The sequence below is a fragment of the Phyllobates terribilis genome, unplaced genomic scaffold (genome assembly GCF_046119375.1).
Source record: "Phyllobates terribilis strain yellow unplaced genomic scaffold, ASM4611937v1 Scaffold_3__8_contigs__length_932513732, whole genome shotgun sequence".
Classification (NCBI taxonomy): Eukaryota; Metazoa; Chordata; class Amphibia; order Anura; family Dendrobatidae; genus Phyllobates; species Phyllobates terribilis.
In genome coordinates this window covers 807,232,500-807,247,104 of record NW_027362763.1, presented here as the reverse complement: position 1 = coordinate 807,247,104, position 14,605 = coordinate 807,232,500, and the positions used below count along the sequence as shown (strand labels likewise).

Here is a 14,605-nt window from a genome sequence, read left to right as displayed (position 1 = left end):
CTCATACAGGCAGGAGATACAACATTAAGGACTATTTTACCTGTGACAGTGCCTTTGTTATATATCTCATCAAATTTCTGTGCGGCTTGATCTATGTGGGAGAGACCAACCAGCCCGTTAAAGACAGAATTTCCAAACATAAATTTACCATCCGCTGCAAGAATTTACTGCTACCCACCCCCCATCATTTTATCACTTCTGGCCACAATATTTCCCAACTTAAATACCAGGTTCTTGAACAGGTACTGCCATCACGCCTGAGGGGTGACCGGGTACATATCCTGAAAAGAAGAGAGGCCTACTGGATCCACAAATTACAGTCCCTATCACCGAAGGGACTTAATAGAGAGTATGATTTACTTTCATTTTTATAGGGTTTCAAGTATGTTGTATGAGGTCGTACTTCTCCTCAGGCCTCGGGACTGTTATAGCATGCTGCCGCTCTGGTTTCTTCAATATTTGATGCGACATGTCAATATCATCATTGTAACGAAGTTAAGTTTGTTCCTATACCTGTGGTCATCTTAATCTATTTTCCCTCTTTTTATTTCAGATATTCCATCTTTTGGTATTCCCCTCCTCTCTCCCCTCTGGGTCCTACTACATTCCCATGCCAAGCTGTCTCTGCATTCAGAATTTCTGCTCAAGCATACTCCTTCCCTGGAATGTATGCCTCCCAGTGCGCACACTCAGTTCCGGGTCTGTGGAACGCATGGAATCCTCCCTTCTGCATAAGCGATATGTCACTTCCGGTGACGTCACAGGAGCACTTCCGGCCAGCGCGCACAGATGCATCTTCACTTGCCGCGATTGGCCGAGCACAGTTGATAGTCCCACCCTTTCCCTTTAGATAGGACCCACTTCATCACCACCGACACAGCACCTGTAACCAGCGGTGGATACCGCGTTCTGCTGCGAACTTTATTTTCCTATACACTCCCATGGGGTTTAAGATATGATAGCCATGTTATCTATCTTCTGCCATGTAATATGCAAATTCTAAATATATATACTTAGCCCCATGTCTTTCTCAATATAGATCCATACAACTAGGGACCCTGGGTCCTTCCTATTTCTACCATTTGATAAGCCGTCTGGTAGGTGGTGCTTATTCTATATCGACTGTTGCCCTATGCTTCTATATCTCTGCATTCTCTAGGTATATACTTTATCACATATGTGACACCCATTTTTGCTGAGAAACCTTACCTCTTATGTTTTGACTCTATGTTATGTTTAATTTTTTGATTCTTTTTTTTGTTTTTTTCTATGTCCAACAGTTTACTGATGAAGGTCTGTATGACCGAAACGTTTGTTTTTTTGTGGACTGCGTTAAAATTCTTGCATATTGAAAACTATGTGAGTGCCGAGGCTATTTTCTACAATGTTGGTGATTATGGCTTACAGCCAATGAAAACACAAAAGTCATTATCTCAGTAAATTAGAATACTTTATAACAGCTTGAAAAATGTTTTTAAAATCCGAAATGTTGGCCTACTGAAATGTATGTACAGTAAATGCACTAATACTTGGTCGGGGCTCCTTTTGCATCAATTACTGCATCAATGCGGCGTGGCATGGAGGCCATCAGCCTGTGGCACTGCTGAGGTGTTATGGAAGCCCAGGTTGCTTTGATAGCAGCCTTCAGCTTGTCTGCATTGTTGGGTCTGGTGTCTTTCATCTTCCTCTTGACAATACCCCATAGATTCTCTATGGGGTTAAGGTCAGGCGAGTTTGCAGGCCAATCAAGCACAGTGATACTGTTGTTTTTAAACCAGATATTGGTACTTTTGGCAGTGTGGACAGGTGCCAAGTCCTGCTGGAGAATGAAATTTCCATCTCTATAAAGCTTGTCGGCAGAGGGAAGCATGAAGATCTCTAAAATTTCCTGGTAGACAGCTGCACTGACTTTGGTCTTGATGAAACACAGTGGACATACAACCGCAGATGACATGGCTCCCCAAACCATCACTGATTGTGGAAACTTCACACTAGACCTCAAGCAGCTTGGAATTTGTGCCTCTCTACTCTTCCTCCAGACTCTGGGACCTTGACTTCCAAATGAAAATTTGAACTCTGGGACCTTGTGAATTTGTCAATGACTGCCTTTTGGACATCTGTCAAGTCAGCAGTCTTCCCCATGATTGTGGAGCCTACTGAAACAGACTAAAGGACCTTTTTAAACACTTAAAAAGTCTTTGCAGGTGTTTTTTGTTAATTATTCTAATTTACTGAGATAATGACTTTTGTGTTTTCATTGGCTGTAAGCCATAATCATCAACATTAACAGAAATAAACACTTGAAATAGATCACTCTGTTTGTAATGACTCTATATAATATGAGTTTCACTTCTTGAATTGAAAAACTGAAATAAATTAACTTATTGATGATATATCTAATTTTGTTAGATGCACCTGTATGTACGGCAGATGTCGGTAAGGATTTAAATTCTTAAAATAAAATTTTATAATATACCTGTATGACAAAAAAATCCTCTCACTTGCTATGTAAGTGATTTGAGTCAGCTTATTTTACAGTTTCCACTTTCCCACTGACTGAAATAAAAAACTTTATTTGTTCTTTTCAACTAGTAACACCTGAAGCTTGGAGAGTAATGATGTCTTTAAAATCTGGTCTCTTGGCTGAAAGTACCTGGGCATTAGACACCATCAGCATCCTACTGTATGATGATAGCACAGTAGCCACATTCAACCTTTCTCAGGTGGGTATATTGGTGTGTATGTATTGTGTGTGTGTGTGTGTGTGTGTCCATTTATATATAAATAAATGTGTGTGTGTATTTTGCATGTATACAGTGGGATGTAAAAGTTTGGGCACCCCTGGTCAAAATCACTTTTATTGTGAACAGTTAATGTAAGTTGTAAATAAAATATTCTCTAAAATGGAAATGGCTAAGGTGAAAGATGACACATTAACTTTGTATTTTAGGCAATATCAAAAATATATTTTTTCATCTTTTACATTTTAAAAAATACATAAAGGAAATAGGGTTGATGCAAAAGTTTGGGCACCCTGCATAGTTAGTACTTAGTAGCACCCCCTTTTCGAAGTATCACAGCTTGTAAACACTTTTTGTAACCAGAGGCAAGAGTCTTTCAATTCTTGTTTAAGGAATTCAATTCTTCCAGTTCTGTGAGATTCCTGGGTCGTCTTGCATGCGCTGCTATTTTGAGGTCTAGTCACAGATTTTCATTGATGTTCTTATCAGGGGACTGTGAGGGCCATTTTAAAACCTTCTGCTTGCTCCTTTTGAGGTAGTCTATGGTGGATTTTGACTTTTGTTTAGGATAATTATCCATTTGTAAAGTCGTCCTTTTACCAACTTCAGCTTTTTTTTTACAGAACAGATGGTGCTATGTTTGCATCAAGAATTTGTTGAAATTTCATTGAATTCATTCTTCCCCCTACCTATGAAATGTTCTCTGTGCCATTGGCTGCAACACAGCCACAAAGCATGATTGATCCACCCCCATGCTTAATGGTTGCCGAGATGTTCTTTTCCTGAATCTCTGTGCCCTTTTTTCTCCACAAATACCTATAATCATTGTAACCAAAGAGTTCTATTTTAACCTCATTGGTCCACAGGACTTGTTTCCAAAATGCATCAGGCTTGTTTAGATGTTCGTTTGCATACTTCTGACGCTGAATTTTATGGTGAGGACTTAGTAGGGGTTTTCTTCTGATGACTCTTCCATGAAGGCCATATTTCTTCATGTGTGTCTGACCAGTAGAACAATGTACCACAATTCCAGAGTCTGCTAAATGTTTCGTTAGGACTTTTGCAATCAAGCGGGGGTTCTGTTTTGCCTCTCTTGCAATCCTACAAGCAGCTCTCACTAAAATTTTGCTTGGTCTTCCAGACCTTATCTTGACCTCCATTGTTCCTGATAACAGCCATTTCTTAATTGCATTTCGAACTGAGGAAAGGGAAACTTAAAAACGCTTTGCTATCTTATCGCCTTCTCCTTTTTTGTGGGCCTTCACCATTTTCATGTTCAGAGTGCTAGTCAGCTGCTTAGAAGAACCAATAGCTCTGGTTTTTTGGCACAAGGTTTGAGGAGGCTGGGTTTTTATAAAACTGAGAAATTTGCATTGCCTGGCTTTTCCTAACGATGATAGGGAGCACGCCATAACCCTAACAGGCTAATTGAGTCTGAAAACTTGGTCAAAGTTATCTGAGCACACAAATCTCCAAGGGTGCCCAAACTTTTGCATTGGCCCATTTTCCTTTTGTAATTTTTAAAATGTAAAAAATGACTTTTTTTTTGGCCTAAAGTACAAAGAAAATGTGTCGTCTTTAACTTAAGACCTTTTAGAGATGGTTTCATCTTCAACTTGGTTAACTGTTCACCCAAGCTTTTACATGCCACTGTATATAAGTAAATGTGTGTATATATACAGTATTGTGCAAAAGTTTTAGGAAGGTGTGAAGAAAATGCTGCAAAGTAAAAATGCTTTCAAAAATAGAAGTGCTAATTGTTTCATTTTTTTACATCAATTAAAAACTGCAAAGTGGATGAACAATATCGAAATATAAATCAAATCAATATTTGGGGCGATAACCCTATGTATTTAAACCCTATCATTTTTTCTAGATACACTTTCACACAGTCTTTTAAAGGAACTTGGCAAGAAGTTTGTTCCAAACATATTGGAGAACTAACTGCAAATCTTCTGTGTCGCTTGTGCAGATTCTTTTCTCTCCTCTTGTAATCCTAGACAGACTTGATGATAAGATCAGGGCTTTGGGGGGGCTTAGTCATCACTTCCTGAACTCCTTGTTCTTCTTTACAGTGAATATAGTTCTTAATGGTATTGGCTGTATATTTGGGATTGTTTATCAAGAGAATGCGGAGTGTGCAAAGCAGTCATCAAAGCAAAAGGTGGCTACTTTGAAGAACCTAGAATATAAGATATATTTTCAGTTGTTTCACACTTTTTTGTTAAGTATATAATTCCACATGTGTTAATTCATAGTTTTGATGCCTTCAGTGTGAATGTACAATTTTCATAGTCATGAAAATACAGAAAAATCTTTAAATGAGAAGGTGTGTCCAAACTTTTGGTCTTTACTGTACAATCCGCATGCGTTTTTTCTGCCAGGGAGATGCGGAAACACTCAGGAAAAATCCAGAACATTTCTGCATCGTGGGCACATAGCCTTAGAGGGGTTGTACACTTCTCTCTTCTCCATTATTCCTCTTCCATCCCCGTCTTCAACTTAGTAATGCACTTACATGTGATGACTTCATGCCAAACAGTCGCGTGGGTCTCACGTTTCCAGGCCCACCCTGTCAGCGGGCCTTCATCAGCTTCGGGAAGGGGCATAATCCTATATCTACATGACATACACAGATCAAGCTGCAGTTGCTTCTTCTGAGCATGCATCAGGCAAGAAAGGAGATGAGAGGACAGCTTATTCTTCAATGAGGACCTCCCAATCTCTACCTTAGGCAATAGTGTATCCACCTGCTGCAAAAAGGTTGTTCTCTAATCCAAGGTTAGCTCAGAGGGTGTTTGTAGCAGAGCTCACTCTGTTGTGTTGTGTGTAGTGTTACAGAGCCAACACTAGTGTCTGGTGTGACAGAGCTGACTGTGCTGGCTGTGTTTGGAGCAGCAGAGCTGACTGTGTGTTGTGTCTGGTGCAGCAGAGCTGACTGTGTGTTGTGTCTGGTGCAGCAGAGCTGACTGTGTTGTCTGGTGCAGCAGCGCTGACTGTGTGTTGTGTCTGGTGCAGCAGAGCTGACTGTGTTTTGTCTGGTGCAGCAGAGCTGACTGTGTTTTGTCTGGTGCAGCAGAGCTGACTGTGTGTTGTGTCTGGTGCAGCAGAGCTGACTGTGTTGTCTGGTGCAGCAGCGCTGACTGTGTGTTGTGTCTGGTGCAGCAGAGCTGACTGTGTTTTGTCTGGTGCAGCAGAGCTGACTGTGTTTTGTCTGGTGCAGCAGAGCTGACTGTGTGTTGTGTCTGGTGCAGCAGCGCTGACTGTGTGTTGTGCCTGGTGCAGCAGCGCTGACTGTGTGTTGTCTAGTGCAGCAGCGCTGACTGTGTGTTGTATGGTACAGCAGTGCTGACTGTGTGTTGTGCCTGGTGCAGCAGCGCTGACTGTGTGTTGTCTAGTGCAGCAGTGCTGCTTGTGTTGTATGGTGCAGCAGTGCTGACTGTGTGTTGTGCCTGGTGCAGCAGCGCTGACTGTGTTGTGTCTGGTGCAGCAGCGCTGACTGTGTGTTGTATGGTGCAGCAGAGCTGACTGTGTGTTGTGTCTGGTGCAGCAGAGCTGACTGTGTGTTGTGTCTGGTGCAGCAGCGCTGACTGTGTGTTGTGTCTGATGCAGCAGAGCTGACTGTGTGTTGTGTCTGGTGCAGCAGAGCTGACTGTGTGTTGTGTCTGGTGCAGCAGAGCTGACTGTGTGTTGTGTCTGGTGCAGCAGAGCTGACTGTGTGTTGTGTCTGGTGCAGCAGAGCTGACTGTGTGTTGTGTCTGGTGCAGCAGAGCTGACTGTGTGTTGTGTCTGGTGCAGCAGAGCTGACTGTGTGTTGTGTCTTGTGCAGCAGAGCTGACTGTGTGTTGTGTCTGGTGCAGCAGAGCTGACTGTGTGTTGTGTCTGGTGCAGCAGTGCTGACTGTGTGTTGTCTAGTGCAGCAGCGCTGACTGTGTGTTGTGTCTGGTGCAGCAGAGCTGACTGTGTGTTGTGTCTGGTGCAGCAGAGCTGACTGTGTGTTGTGTCTGGTGCAGCAGTGCTGACTGTGTGTTGTGTCTGGTGCAGCAGCGCTGACTGTGTGTTGTCTGGTGCAGCAGCGCTGACTGTGTGTTGTGCCTGGTGCAGCAGCGCTGACTGTGTGTTTAGTGCAGCAGCGCTGACTGTGTGTTGTATGGTACAGCAGTGCTGACTGTGTGTTGTGCCTGGTGCAGCAGCGCTGACTGTGTGTTGTCTAGTGCAGCAGTGCTGCTTGTGTTGTATGGTGCAGCAGTGCTGACTGTGTGTTGTGCCTGGTGCAGCAGCGCTGACTGTGTGTTGTATGGTGCAGCAGAGCTGACTGTGTGTTGTGTCTGGTGCAGCAGAGCTGACTGTGTGTTGTGTCTGGTGCAGCAGCGCTGACTGTGTGTTGTGTCTGGTGCAGCAGAGCTGACTGTGTGTTGTGTCTGGTGCAGCAGAGCTGACTATGTGTTGTGTCTGGTGCAGCAGAGCTGACTGTGTGTTGTGTCTGGTGCAGCAGAGCTGACTGTGTGTTGTGTCTGGTGCAGCAGAGCTGACTGTGTGTTGTGTCTGGTGCAGCAGAGCTGACTGTGTGTTGTGTCTGGTGCAGCAGTGCTGACTGTGTGTTGTCTAGTGCAGCAGCGCTGACTGTGTGTTGTGTCTGGTGCAGCAGAGCTGACTGTGTGTTGTGTCTGGTGCAGCAGAGCTGACTGTGTGTTGTGTCTGGTGCAGCAGTGCTGACTGTGTGTTGTGTCTGGTGCAGCAGCGCTGACTGTGTGTTGTCTGGTGCAGCAGCGCTGACTGTGTGTTGTCTGGTGCAGCAGTGCTGACTGTGTGTTGTGTCTGGTGCAGCAGCGCTGACTGTGTGTTGTGTCTGGTGCAGCAGAGCTGACTGCGTGTTGTCTGGTGCAGCAGAGCTGACTGTGTGTTGTGTCTGGTGCAGCAGAGCTGACTGTGTGTTGTCTGGTGCAGCAGTGCTGACTGTGTGTTGTGTCTAGTGCAGCAGCGCTGACTGTGTGTTGTATGGTGCAGCAGAGCTGACTGTGTTGTCTGGTGCAGCAGAGCTGACTGTGTGTTGTATGGTGCAGCAGAGCTGACTGTGTGTTGTATGGTGCAGCAGCGCTGACTGTGTGTTGTGCCTGGTGCAGCAGCGCTGACTGTGTGTTGTGTCTGGTGCAGCAGCGCTGACTGTGTGTTGTCTGGTGCAGCAGAGCTGACTGTGTGTTGTGTCTGGTACAGCAGCGCTGACTGTGTGTTGTGTCTGGTGCAGCAGAGCTGACTGTGTGTTGTATCTGGTGCAGCAGTGCTGACTGTGTGTTGTGTCTGGTGCAGCAGAGCTGACTGTGTTTTGTCTGGTGCAGCAGAGCTGACTGTGTGTTGTGCCTGGTGCAGCAGCGCTGACTGTGTGTTGTGCCTGGTGCAGCAGCGCTGACTGTGTGTTGTCTAGTGCAGCAGCGCTGACTGTGTGTTGTATGGTGCAGCAGTGCTGACTGTGTGTTGTGTCTGGTGCAGCAGAGCTGACTGTGTTGTCTGGTGCAGCAGAGCTGACTGTGTGTTGTATCTGGTGCAGCAGAGCTGACTGTGTGTTGTGTCTGGTGCAGCAGAGCTGACTGTGTGTTGTGTCTGGTGCAGCAGAGCTGACTGTGTGTTGTGTCTGGTGCAGCAGTGCTGACTGTGTGTTGTCTAGTGCAGCAGCGCTGACTGTGTGTTGTGTCTGGTGCAGCAGAGCTGACTGTGTGTTGTGTCTGGTGCAGCAGAGCTGACTGTGTGTTGTGTCTGGTGCAGCAGTGCTGACTGTGTGTTGTGTCTGGTGCAGCAGCGCTGACTGTGTGTTGTCTGGTGCAGCAGCGCTGACTGTGTGTTGTCTGGTGCAGCAGTGCTGACTGTGTGTTGTGTCTGGTGCAGCAGCGCTGACTGTGTGTTGTGTCTGGTGCAGCAGAGCTGACTGTGTGTTGTCTGGTGCAGCAGAGCTGACTGTGTGTTGTGTCTGGTGCAGCAGAGCTGACTGTGTGTTGTCTGGTGCAGCAGTGCTGACTGTGTGTTGTGTCTAGTGCAGCAGCGCTGACTGTGTGTTGTATGGTGCAGCAGAGCTGACTGTGTTGTCTGGTGCAGCAGAGCTGACTGTGTGTTGTATGGTGCAGCAGAGCTGACTGTGTGTTGTATGGTGCAGCAGTGCTGACTGTGTGTTGTGCCTGGTGCAGCAGCGCTGACTGTGTGTTGTGTCTGGTGCAGCAGCGCTGACTGTGTGTTGTCTGGTGCAGCAGAGCTGACTGTGTGTTGTGTCTGGTACAGCAGCGCTGACTGTGTGTTGTGTCTGGTGCAGCAGAGCTGACTGTGTGTTGTATCTGGTGCAGCAGTGCTGACTGTGTGTTGTGTCTGGTGCAGCAGAGCTGACTGTGTTTTGTCTGGTGCAGCAGAGCTGACTGTGTGTTGTGCCTGGTGCAGCAGCGCTGACTGTGTGTTGTCTAGTGCAGCAGCGCTGACTGTGTGTTGTATGGTGCAGCAGTGCTGACTGTGTGTTGTGTCTGGTGCAGCAGAGCTGACTGTGTTGTCTGGTGCAGCAGAGCTGACTGTGTGTTGTATCTGGTGCAGCAGAGCTGACTGTGTGTTGTGTCTGGTGCAGCAGAGCTGACTGTGTGTTGTGTCTGGTGCAGCAGAGCTGACTGTGTTGTGTATGGTGCAGCAGAGCTGACTGTGTGTTGTGTCTGGTGCAGCAGAGCTGACTGTGTGTTGTGTATGGTGCAGCAGAGGTGACTGTGTGTTGTGTCTGGTGCAGCAGCGCTGACTGTGTGTTGTGTCTGGTGCAGCAGCGCTGACTGTGTGTTGTGTCTGGTGCAGCAGCGCTGACTGTGTGTTGTGTCTGGTGCAGCAGTGCTGACTGTGTGTTGTGTCTGGTGCAGCAGAGCTGACTGTGTGTTGTGTCTGGTGCAGCAGCGCTGACTGTGTGTTGTGTCTGGTGCAGCAGAGCTGACTGTGTGTTGTGTCTGGTGCAGCAGAGCTGACTGTGTGTTGTGTCTGGTGCAGCAGTGCTGACTGTGTGTTGTGTCTGGTGCAGCAGCGCTGACTGTGTTGTGTCTGGTGCAGCAGCGCTGACTGTGTGTTGTGTCTGGTGCAGCAGAGCTGACTGTGTGTTGTGTCTGGTGCAGCAGTGCTGACTGTGTGTTGTGTCTGGTGCAGCAGAGCTGACTGTGTTGTGTCTGGTGCAGCAGAGCTGACTGTGTGTTGTGTCTGGTGCAGCAGAGCGGACTGTGTGTTGTGTCTGGTGCAGCAGTGCTGACTGTGTGTTGTGTCTGGTGCAGCAGAGCTGACTGTGTGTTGTGTCTGGTGCAGCAGTGCTGACTGTGTGTTGTGTCTGGTGCAGCAGAGCTGACTGTGTTGTGTCTGGTGCAGCAGAGCTGACTGTGTGTTGTGTCTGGTGCAGCAGTGCTGACTGTGTGTTGTGTCTGGTGCAGCAGCGCTGACTGTGTGTTGTGTCTGGTGCAGCAACGCTGACTGTGTGTTGTGCCTGGTGCAGCAGCGCTGACTGTGTGTTGTGCCTGGTGCAGCAGCGCTGACTGTGTGTTGTGCCTGGTGCAGCAGCGCTGACTGTGTGTTGTGCCTGGTGCAGCAGCGCTGACTGTGTGTTGTGCCTGGTGCAGCAGCGCTGACTGTGTGTTGTGCCTGGTGCAGCAGAGCTGACTGTGTACTGTGTCTGGTGCAGCAGAGATGACTGTGTACTGTGTCTGGTGCACCAGTGCTGTGTCTGGTGCAGCAGTGCTGACTGTGTTCTGTTGTCTGGTGCAGCAGTGCTGACTGTGTGTTGTGTCTAGTGCTGCAGCGCTGACTTTGTGTTGTGTCTGGTGCAGCAGCGCTGACTGTGTTGTGTCTGGTGCAGCAGAGCTGACTGTGTTGTGTCTGGTGCAGCAGAGCTGACTGTGTTGTGTCTGGTGCAGCAGAGCTGACTGTGTTGTGTCTGGTGCAGCAGAGCTGACTGTGTGTTGTGTCTGGTGCAGCAGAGCTGACTGTGTGTTGTATCTGGTGCAGCAGAGCTGACTGTGTGTTGTGTCTAGTGCAGCAGCGCTGACTGTTTGTTATGTTTGGAGCAGCAGTGCTGACTGTTGTGTCTGGTGCAGCAGCGCTGACTGTGTGTTGTGTCTGGTGCAGCAGCGCTGACTGTGTGTTGTGTCTGGTGCAGCAGCGCTGACTGTGTGTTGTGTCTGGTGCAGCAGCGCTGACTGTGTGTTGTGTCTGGTGCAGCAGCGCTGAGTGTGTGTTGTGTCTGGTGCAGCAGCGCTGACTGTGTGTAGAGTCTGGTGCAGCAGAGCTGACTGTGTGTTGTGTCTGGTGCAGCAGAGCTGACTGTGTGTTGTGTCTGGTGCAGCAGAGCTGACTGTTGTGTCTGGTGCAGCAGAGCTGACTGTGTGTTGTGTCTGGTGCAGCAGAGCTGACTGTGTGTTGTCTGGTGCAGCAGTGCTGACTGTGTGTTGTGTCTAGTGCAGCAGCGCTGACTGTGTGTTGTATGGTGCAGCAGAGCTGACTGTGTTGTCTGGTGCAGCAGAGCTGACTGTGTGTTGTATGGTGCAGCAGAGCTGACTGTGTGTTGTATGGTGCAGCAGCGCTGACTGTGTGTTGTGCCTGGTGCAGCAGCGCTGACTGTGTGTTGTGTCTGGTGCAGCAGCGCTGACTGTGTGTTGTCTGGTGCAGCAGAGCTGACTGTGTGTTGTGTCTGGTACAGCAGCGCTGACTGTGTGTTGTGTCTGGTGCAGCAGAGCTGACTGTGTGTTGTATCTGGTGCAGCAGTGCTGACTGTGTGTTGTGTCTGGTGCAGCAGAGCTGACTGTGTTTTGTCTGGTGCAGCAGAGCTGACTGTGTGTTGTGCCTGGTGCAGCAGCGCTGACTGTGTGTTGTGCCTGGTGCAGCAGCGCTGACTGTGTGTTGTCTAGTGCAGCAGCGCTGACTGTGTGTTGTATGGTGCAGCAGTGCTGACTGTGTGTTGTGTCTGGTGCAGCAGAGCTGACTGTGTTGTCTGGTGCAGCAGAGCTGACTGTGTGTTGTATCTGGTGCAGCAGAGCTGACTGTGTGTTGTGTCTGGTGCAGCAGAGCTGACTGTGTGTTGTGTCTGGTGCAGCAGAGCTGACTGTGTGTTGTGTCTGGTGCAGCAGTGCTGACTGTGTGTTGTCTAGTGCAGCAGCGCTGACTGTGTGTTGTGTCTGGTGCAGCAGAGCTGACTGTGTGTTGTGTCTGGTGCAGCAGAGCTGACTGTGTGTTGTGTCTGGTGCAGCAGTGCTGACTGTGTGTTGTGTCTGGTGCAGCAGCGCTGACTGTGTGTTGTCTGGTGCAGCAGCGCTGACTGTGTGTTGTCTGGTGCAGCAGTGCTGACTGTGTGTTGTGTCTGGTGCAGCAGCGCTGACTGTGTGTTGTGTCTGGTGCAGCAGAGCTGACTGTGTGTTGTCTGGTGCAGCAGAGCTGACTGTGTGTTGTGTCTGGTGCAGCAGAGCTGACTGTGTGTTGTCTGGTGCAGCAGTGCTGACTGTGTGTTGTGTCTAGTGCAGCAGCGCTGACTGTGTGTTGTATGGTGCAGCAGAGCTGACTGTGTTGTCTGGTGCAGCAGAGCTGACTGTGTGTTGTATGGTGCAGCAGAGCTGACTGTGTGTTGTATGGTGCAGCAGTGCTGACTGTGTGTTGTGCCTGGTGCAGCAGCGCTGACTGTGTGTTGTGTCTGGTGCAGCAGCGCTGACTGTGTGTTGTCTGGTGCAGCAGAGCTGACTGTGTGTTGTGTCTGGTACAGCAGCGCTGACTGTGTGTTGTGTCTGGTGCAGCAGAGCTGACTGTGTGTTGTATCTGGTGCAGCAGTGCTGACTGTGTGTTGTGTCTGGTGCAGCAGAGCTGACTGTGTTTTGTCTGGTGCAGCAGAGCTGACTGTGTGTTGTGCCTGGTGCAGCAGCGCTGACTGTGTGTTGTCTAGTGCAGCAGCGCTGACTGTGTGTTGTATGGTGCAGCAGTGCTGACTGTGTGTTGTGTCTGGTGCAGCAGAGCTGACTGTGTTGTCTGGTGCAGCAGAGCTGACTGTGTGTTGTATCTGGTGCAGCAGAGCTGACTGTGTGTTGTGTCTGGTGCAGCAGAGCTGACTGTGTGTTGTGTCTGGTGCAGCAGAGCTGACTGTGTTGTGTATGGTGCAGCAGAGCTGACTGTGTGTTGTGTCTGGTGCAGCAGAGCTGACTGTGTGTTGTGTATGGTGCAGCAGAGGTGACTGTGTGTTGTGTCTGGTGCAGCAGCGCTGACTGTGTGTTGTGTCTGGTGCAGCAGCGCTGACTGTGTGTTGTGTCTGGTGCAGCAGCGCTGACTGTGTGTTGTGTCTGGTGCAGCAGTGCTGACTGTGTGTTGTGTCTGGTGCAGCAGAGCTGACTGTGTGTTGTGTCTGGTGCAGCAGCGCTGACTGTGTGTTGTGTCTGGTGCAGCAGAGCTGACTGTGTGTTGTGTCTGGTGCAGCAGAGCTGACTGTGTGTTGTGTCTGGTGCAGCAGTGCTGACTGTGTGTTGTGTCTGGTGCAGCAGCGCTGACTGTGTTGTGTCTGGTGCAGCAGCGCTGACTGTGTGTTGTGTCTGGTGCAGCAGAGCTGACTGTGTGTTGTGTCTGGTGCAGCAGTGCTGACTGTGTGTTGTGTCTGGTGCAGCAGAGCTGACTGTGTTGTGTCTGGTGCAGCAGAGCTGACTGTGTGTTGTGTCTGGTGCAGCAGAGCGGACTGTGTGTTGTGTCTGGTGCAGCAGTGCTGACTGTGTGTTGTGTCTGGTGCAGCAGAGCTGACTGTGTGTTGTGTCTGGTGCAGCAGTGCTGACTGTGTGTTGTGTCTGGTGCAGCAGAGCTGACTGTGTGTTGTGTCTGGTGCAGCAGTGCTGACTGTGTGTTGTGTCTGGTGCAGCAGCGCTGACTGTGTGTTGTGTCTGGTGCAGCAACGCTGACTGTGTGTTGTGCCTGGTGCAGCAGCGCTGACTGTGTGTTGTGCCTGGTGCAGCAGCGCTGACTGTGTGTTGTGCCTGGTGCAGCAGCGCTGACTGTGTGTTGTGCCTGGTGCAGCAGCGCTGACTGTGTGTTGTGCCTGGTGCAGCAGCGCTGACTGTGTGTTGTGCCTGGTGCAGCAGAGCTGACTGTGTACTGTGTCTGGTGCAGCAGAGATGACTGTGTACTGTGTCTGGTGCACCAGTGCTGTGTCTGGTGCAGCAGTGCTGACTGTGTTCTGTTGTCTGGTGCAGCAGTGCTGACTGTGTGTTGTGTCTAGTGCTGCAGCGCTGACTTTGTGTTGTGTCTGGTGCAGCAGCGCTGACTGTGTTGTGTCTGGTGCAGCAGAGCTGACTGTGTTGTGTCTGGTGCAGCAGAGCTGACTGTGTTGTGTCTGGTGCAGCAGAGCTGACTGTGTTGTGTCTGGTGCAGCAGAGCTGACTGTGTGTTGTGTCTGGTGCAGCAGAGCTGACTGTGTGTTGTATCTGGTGCAGCAGAGCTGACTGTGTGTTGTGTCTAGTGCAGCAGCGCTGACTGTTTGTTATGTTTGGAGCAGCAGTGCTGACTGTTGTGTCTGGTGCAGCAGCGCTGACTGTGTGTTGTGTCTGGTGCAGCAGCGCTGACTGTGTGTTGTGTCTGGTGCAGCAGCGCTGACTGTGTGTTGTGTCTGGTGCAGCAGCGCTGACTGTGTGTTGTGTCTGGTGCAGCAGCGCTGAGTGTGTGTTGTGTCTGGTGCAGCAGCGCTGACTGTGTGTAGAGTCTGGTGCAGCAGAGCTGACTGTGTGTTGTGTCTGGTGCAGCAGAGCTGACTGTGTGTTGTGTCTGGTGCAGCAGAGCTGACTGTGTGTTGTGTCTGGTGCAGCAGAGCTGACTGTGTGTTGTGTCTGGTGCAGCAGAGCTGACTGTGTGTTGTG

The 14,605-nt window shown here is 49.3% G+C and overlaps 1 protein-coding gene across 11 annotated transcripts in view; it reads left to right on the top strand.

The window, feature by feature from the left end:
• Positions 1-14,605, top strand: part of ARID1B (AT-rich interaction domain 1B) — a 712,135-nt gene that overhangs the window by 680,026 nt on the left and 17,504 nt on the right. For all 11 annotated transcript variants that reach the window (XM_073672421.1, XM_073672423.1, XM_073672420.1 and 8 more), the window contains one exon: positions 2,593-2,723. In XM_073672421.1, coding sequence (XP_073528522.1) covers positions 2,593-2,723 — 131 coding nt within the window. The remainder of the gene's footprint in view (positions 1-2,592; positions 2,724-14,605) is intronic.